Source organism: Drosophila kikkawai, chromosome 2L (assembly GCF_030179895.1).
Source record: "Drosophila kikkawai strain 14028-0561.14 chromosome 2L, DkikHiC1v2, whole genome shotgun sequence".
Lineage (NCBI taxonomy): Eukaryota > Metazoa > Arthropoda > Insecta > Diptera > Drosophilidae > Drosophila > Drosophila kikkawai.
Genome location: NC_091728.1, coordinates 27,644,601 through 27,652,205, shown reverse-complemented (window position 1 = coordinate 27,652,205; position 7,605 = coordinate 27,644,601). Strand labels below are relative to the sequence as shown.

General features: G+C 41.9%; 1 protein-coding gene across 1 annotated transcript; it reads right to left on the bottom strand.

The window, feature by feature from the left end:
- Positions 1-348: 348 nt before the first annotated feature.
- Positions 349-1,122, bottom strand: LOC138928489 (uncharacterized). The gene has a single exon (XM_070285592.1). It carries the CDS (start codon positions 1,120-1,122, stop codon positions 349-351), a length of 774 nt encoding a protein of 257 aa, XP_070141693.1.
- Positions 1,123-7,605: the final 6,483 nt, after the last annotated feature.

The window sequence follows — 7,605 nt, the reverse complement described above, 5'->3', positions numbered from 1 at the left end:
CTGTAGCTCGCCTGAAATAGGTCGTTTCTGCGAGCGTTGGATAAAGCGCTGAACATTGGCGAAAACTCGTAGTGCCTGTTCGAGCTTGGAGAACCGCTCTAGCATGTCTTGCTCCGGTCATGCCAAATTGCAACGTACAGGTTGCTTCTCGATGTCGATGTCGGAAACTGGTTCGGAAGGCGCAGGCCAGGTGTCTTGTGGCTGAGTTAGCCAGGCAGGCCCATGCCACCACAGCTCACTGGTGGCCAGCTCTTCAGCCAGCTACTCCACGACTGGCTAGATCAGCTGGGTTGTGCTCGGAACGCACGTGAGACCACTGGCTGGCATCAGTATTTTGAGCGATTTTAGTTACCATGCCAGCACAATAGTGGAATCAGTCCATAGAAAAGATTCTATACGACCGAAAGGAATCTGAGGCAGAATTGCAGTCCACAAGTCTGCCAGAAGGACGGCTCCACACAGTTCTAGACGCGGGATCGAGACGGTTTTTACCGGAGCGACTTTGGTCTTTGCAGTCTGAAGATTTGATGAAATGATTACATCACGCTGGATGCGAACATAAATCGCTGCGCCATAAGCCTTTTGGGAAGCATCACAGAACCAATGGATCTGGACTTGTACTTCCGGTTGAAATTGTACCCAACGCGGGATGCGAACTTGGTGGAGGAAACTGTAGCTCCGAAGGAAATCACGCCAGCGATGTAGTAGAAGAAACTCATCCCATTCGACGCTGGCTAACCAGATATCCTGCATCAGGATTTTGGCCTGAACCACAAATGGGGAGAGCCACCCAGCTGGATCGAACAATTTTGCGATGTGGGATAGGACGTCGCGTTTCAAATAATTTGCCTGTATGGTGACCTCAGTTGGGACAAAATTGAATTCATCCGCCGTAGCGTTCCACCGTACTCCCAATGTCTTAGTGGTGCTGACCTCTTCGAGATCAAGAAAATCAGTTGAAAGTAGACGCTCTTTAGGAAGTGCTTTAAGGAGTGCACGTTCATTCGAGGTCCACTTGCGGAGAGGGAATCCAGATGAGATCAGAGCTGCTCGCAGCTCCTGAATGGCTAAAATAGCTTCAGCTTCTGTATGGGCTCCTGCTAGCACATCGTCGACATACATATTGTTTAAAAATAATATGCGACGCCCGTGGATTTTGGGCTTTGACATCGTCGGACAGCTGTTGCAGTGTTCGTATGCCCAGGAAAGGGGCACAATTCACTCCAAACGTGACCGTCTAAGCTCAAAGTCGGATATATCGCCTTGGCCATTTCGAAAGAGGATTCTCTGAAACGGGGTGTGTTCTTGGTTTAGGAGAATTTGCTGCTACATCTTGGTGATATCGGCATTGAAAACGAATTTAAATGTCCGCCACTTCAGGATTTGAAGAGTGAGATCGGACTGCAGTACTGGCCCTGAATACAGGATGTCATTAAGGCTGTTCCCATTGGAAGAAGGACTGGAAGCGTTGAAAACTACGCGAACTTTCGTCGTCGCACTTTCGGGCTTGAATACTGCGTGATGTGGTAGATAGAAATTTATTTTGTCAGTATTCGGAGGCACCGGCTTCATATGGCCAAGATCGATATATTATTGGATCACTGAGTCATAAGTGTCTTTGAGAACGGCTCCTTCTTCAAGCGAGTCTCATTCCTCAGAAACTGTGTGAGAGCGGAACTCCTCGAATGCCCCAAGTCAATGTGCTCTGAATCCTTGAAGGGCGGGACACTATATATTTCCTGTCGTAGGATCTGGTAGTTGTTCGGACGAAAAAGTCTTCACACCTCCCAAAATTTTGTGAGAAGTGTTTCCATGATTGCTTCGGACTCTATGGATATCTGTGTGGTAAAAGACGAAACCATACTAGTGGTTGATGACACTGGGTCGGTCAAAATCCACCCACAAAATGGTCTCTTGCCCTAATAAAGACCCACATACGTTCGGCCTCCAGCCTGACAGCAGGACAGACGGAAGAATATCCGCACCTAGTAGAAGGTCGATCTGAGAGGGCTGGAAAAACAACGGATCTGCCAATGGGCTGCTCAGGAGGGTGAGCCGGCGCTGTGCTAACAGCATTAGACGGACTTGCAAAGCAATCAAGGCACAATCCCTTTTGCTTAATATACGATGCTCTTTGTGGTTGAGTCATCTGGAGAAAGCGAGGACAAAGCCGAACTGGATGAGGCTCTCTGGAGCAGAGATCACAAAACCGTGCGCGTGATCCGACTTGTGTCTCGAAGGTATTTACCCTCCTTGGCTGTGCACTTCTGAGCTCATTGGAATGCTGTGTGCTGGAAGAATTGGGTCGGACATCTTCAATTGCTTCCAACGTGCGGTATCTTTCCTCGAGAAAGGAATTCATCTCTTCCCAGGCAGCGATTGCGGACTTGTTGCTCAAGGACTGCTCCCATAATGAGAGAGTGGCCTTCGGCAACTTGGAGGAGATTAGGAAAATTAAAAGGCAGTCCCAATTTTCAGTGGAAACTTGTGAATGTTCAAGGGCTATCAAGCACCCTTGGATTGTGCTCTGAAGATCTTTCAAAGCCGTGCCTGACTCACTGCCTATGATCGGAAGACTAAACAGGATTTTTAGTTGGCTGTTTACCAACAATCGCTTGTTCTCAAAGCGATCTTGAAGCGCTGACCACGCGGATTGGAGCCCATCATTAGTCAGCGGAGACTTCGTAACAATGACGTGAGCTTCGCCGTTAGTTTTGGCGTTTAAGTGGATAAGCTTTTCCACTGGAGTTAATTTGGAATTATTCACATAAATGGCCGTAAACAGGTCACGAAAAGTGGGCCAGCGCAGATAATCTCCGTCGAAGATTTCTGTATCGCATGGCGGAAGACTGTAACCCCTCCAGAATGTCTCTGTCGGCGGAGCTGCTCTTGCCTGTGAGTTGGAGACGGACACACGGTCGATGTCTTCGTTCAGCTTGGAAGCACATCTTTCGTACACCGCATAGCAGTACTCGTATTTGTTTTGAAGTAGCAGAAGATTTCCTCTACTTCCCTCGTGAAGAGCTGCTTTGGAAGCGGTCTCATACTCCTGTTCAACCTTTTCTCATAAGGACTGGATCTGATCTAGACGGACCTTTAACGTAAACGAACTGGACTCGGAAGTGGATGCCGTAAAAATCTTACTTTCAAATTTGCTGAGACGGTCGTTAGTTGCTATAAACTCAAGCAAGATACCATCTAGAACGCTCTTGGCTTTGGATCTCAAATTACTTGAGGGTCCGGCCCCCGTGTCTCTCGGACTCGGTTCCCCCCTTTGGCTTCCGTCTCTTGGGGAATTGACTCTTGTCCTTCTGACATATTTATATTCCTTTGAGACTAGGCAAGAGTGACCAACTAATTAGGTGAATGAAGCTGCTGGATTGAGCAGAATTCCCAAAATAAAGGATGTTCGCAAGAATATGCCGTAGAATTCGGATGGTGGAATTATTTGGTACTGGGATCAACTTAGTCGAAGAAGTAGAAATGTGAGACGATAAAATCGAAACAAATATGGATAGCAAGAATATGCCGTAGAATTCGGATGGTTGATGGTAGATGGTAGATGTTGGAATTAATCGATCTCAGTACCGTCAACTAAGTTGAAAATGAAATGTGAGACGGTAAAATCGATCTGAGTAGCGAATTGCACGTAAATAAACTGGGAAAAATTTATTTGAAGTAAATGCGACGAGAATTGAAATTTATTTGACCAAATAAAAATAAATGCTGAACGGAAATGCAGAAGTTTTGTTAATTTCGTATAAAACAATAAATGCAAGAAGGATGTAGATTGAGTAATTTGGACGATTGCGGATATTTATTCGAGTGAAAAAAACTTAAAAAAAAGTATTTAGGATTAATTGATTAATTAATTATTAATTAATAAAAATTTTAATTATAAAAGAAAAATAATTTAATCGGAATGGTGGGACTTGAACAAATGACACTTTGTTCCAACACAATATTCGTTGGGTTGCACTGCCGGCGATGTAAAAGCTCTTGTGTATCTACATATGTCGCGGCGGCAGGCGCAACAATAAAATGCAAAAAAAAAATACGAACACTGGTTTAAAAATTTTTTATGCAATTTTTTATTCTTTATTTATAATATTTTTTGATTTTTTTTTTTAATGTGTGTATTGGCTTTTATATTGGGAGAAAATATAATATGTATATATGGATATATATGGAGAAAATATAATATAAGTATATATGTATTATGTTAGCACAGGATAGCTATTAGTATGCAGCAGACTGTATTTGGAACTTTTAATTTATTATTAATAAATTTATATGTCTAGAATTTTATTTTTTATAGTGCGAAAAAAAATCGATGTCTTTATGTAAAGACAGTTAAACCGCGATGCCGATATGCAATATATGTATGATTTTTTATTCTTATGTAGGAACCGTTTTGTACATTGATGTACGGGTAAATGCAAATATTTACAAAGGGTGTACAGAGGAAAGCGGAATAAAAGAATATGGCGACGTTCAAAACGGAGACGGATTGAAAATTTTACGAATTGTAGAAAATGGAAAAATGGAAAATCCCTCAACTGCCGTTGTCAGGAAAACTCGCACTTGGAGTTGACACGGAAAATTAATCTTTGCAGCAGAGTGACCGAAATTTATTGTTCGGACTACTGCTGAAGATCAGCAGCAAGGGGGCGACGGAATTGTTCGTACTTATCTTTGTTGGAAGCAAAAGACTCCGAGAACTGCTGGTGAAGCGGAGTTGCAAAAAAATCCGCAATCCAAGACAAAAAATCCGGCTCGAAGGACCAAATGATCAGCTGTGGGGAACTTTTCCAGTTGATTCCGTAGAACAGGCACCAAATAAAACCACTCCCGCGACGCAGTCGAAAGACACCAAGAAAATCACCACAAAAAAAGATTAGGCCGGGGGCGTCGCACAGTGGCCGATTTGGCTGTTCTAGCGGCAGATTAAGAATATTTTCAACTGTTAAAATTAATAAAAGTTTTATTCTCTATCGATAGTAATATAATCATATATACAAAAAAAAATACTAAAACCGATCATAGCGATTAACTAGATCAGATATTAACAATCAAAGTCAACATATGGTAGCACACTATTTTTCAGAGTTTATACCTCGGTTGCTGCACTCTATTTTATATTTGCGACATTTTTTTAGATTTCACCTTTTTGAAACAAGTTCTTCATTTTCTTAAAGCTTAAGGTATGTAGAATAAGAAAATTAATGTTTTGTGACCTGTGAGTAGATGTTGTATTTGTAGTTTATGTTTAAAACCATCAATGTTTGTAGCCCCCTTCTTAAAAGCATGTTTCAGCTTCTGTAGACTAAATCTTTGTGAAGCTCGTCCCGGCCCGCAAAAACTGTATAACTGTGCTAAACTATGGTTCGTCTAGTATGTAAATTAACCAAGATCAGCTGCCCTTACGTGCCCCTGCTAAAGTTTAGGATATTTTTAGCAAACATTACTTAAGAAATTTTCGCTTGAACCATACTCGCAAAAACTCTCGGTCTAACACAATGAAGGATCTTTTGCACTTATTGTTGGTATAGTCGGATCCACTAATAACAAGTTTAAACAAAAGTGCGGCTAATAGTTCGAGCAAAGCAGTTTCATTTGACATTAAAGGTCAAAATCTACTTGTAGACTACATATGCAAGAAGAAAATTCCGATTCAGACTCGGAAAATTGAAATATATTTGTTTGTGGCTTTTTTTTAAATAACATCTTTAAAAACAAAATACAAACTCATTCAATATTTAAAAAAAGAAATTAAAAATTAAAAAAAAATGTTTAAGTTAAAAAAAAAATTTTTAAATAAAAAATAAAAAATTAAATTAAATTAAAGGTGTAAAGTTTAATTTCTTTTTAGGTAAAGATTTGATAAAAATTTCAAACTTGGTAAATTTATCGTTACTTTTTAGGAAATTCCATTTCTGCCGCTAGAACAGCCAAATCGGCCACTGTGCGTCGGGGTAATTTCAATATAATATAAAAATGGACTTGGTCCGCTTTATTTGGCTTCAAGGTTTGAATTGATTTTACAAAAGCGGGAGCGGAGATAAAAATAGGAGAGCGGGAGCGGCAGCCTAGCGATGCGACGATCGGCCATAGCCGAAGCATCCGCTAGAAGAGCGAGAGCGCGAGCGGAGGAGCTTTGGAGAAGCGGGAGTGCTTCAGGGTCGCGGGAGGGGGAACGTAAGCTCCTAACCTGAACACACTCAGAATTGACCATCCAACTTTGCTCAAACGGAAAAGACCCCTAATGACCCTAATGCTTCTACGAACAACTTCTGCTGAATTTGGCTTGTCTTTGAAGACCCAAACTTTCAAATGCTTTTGATTTTGACTCAGAAGCATTGGTCACTTGTGAAGGTCTTATAAAATTCTTTTGAAACATCGCAATTGTATTTAACCGTTTTAGAGAGATTGTCAAATCGATAAATCGATATTCCGACAGGTGTTCACGCAATATTGAATGTATGCTTGTGGAAGAAAATCACAAAGAAGCCTCTACCCCACAGTATGCCTTTCTTTATCAACTTACGCACGGCATCAATGTTCTCTGTTTTTCTCTACCTTCGTCATGGAGCGAGGGACGACCACGATTGAATGCATTGAACTAGTTTTTCACAGTGCTATTAGATGGCTTCATCGCCATACATAGATTTATATTCATCGATTGTCTTGATAATCCACGTCGAAAGTTGTTAAAAATAATTCCACAAAAATGTTTACAAGTTAATGTTGACTGTCTTGAGTTGCTAATTGCTAATTAGGCAAAAAACTCCATGGATTCGTTGGCAAGCATCGTCCTATAGTTTCTTCTTCATTCCAAATGAAAATTTATATCCAAATAGTCTTCATCAAAATAGTTAAATGTTCGATCTAGTAGAATCCAAAATGGTGTTTAGATCAGCGGCCGCCGCTGCTCACTAAGCTTGCCGAGCTTTCCGCTCTCGCCCCTATTTCGCTTCCGTGCTCCATAGCGCGGGCCTCGGATACGGAACCGAACTCCAGGGACGTCCGCTGCCGATCTCCCGCTCTCGCTTCAGCGGGCGAAAGCCCGGTCTTATACTTAAGCTTAAAGTTTTTTTTTTAGTTTGTTATTTGATTTTTTTTTAATTGTTTTTATTGGTTTTGTATAGTTGACTGCTCAATTTATTAACTACTAATCTATTATTTCGCCTCGAGAACTTGCGGGATCCTCTGAATCTTCTCCAGGATGCAGAGCTAGAATACCTTGGCAAACATGGGTAGAAGACTTATTAGCCTGTAGTTCTCTACTTCGTAGCAGGTCTTCCCCTTTTTATGGATCATCACCACGTATACGTTCTATCAGTTCCTCGGGAAATGTCCCAGTCTCAGAGCTGCGTTGTAGACTAGGACCAAGAAGAGAAGTGATTTGACCGGAAGGAGTTTAGCAACTCTGCTGGAGATGCCATCAGGTCCAGGCGACTTCCGGTTCTTGAGTTCCTTGGTCCTAGCTTGGACTTCTGGGAGCAAGATTGGGGCAACAGGAGGCAACTTTTAGTGCAGAACGTCCAGGGAGCCACTCACATTGTCTACCCTTGCCTTGGAGCATGTAGCGAAGAGCGTGAATCG

Excerpts from the sequence above, each read along its gene's own strand:
- LOC138928489 (XM_070285592.1), bottom strand. The coding sequence starts at position 1,122 with ATGTATGTCGACGATGTGCTAGCAGGAGCCCATACAGAAGCTGAAGCT.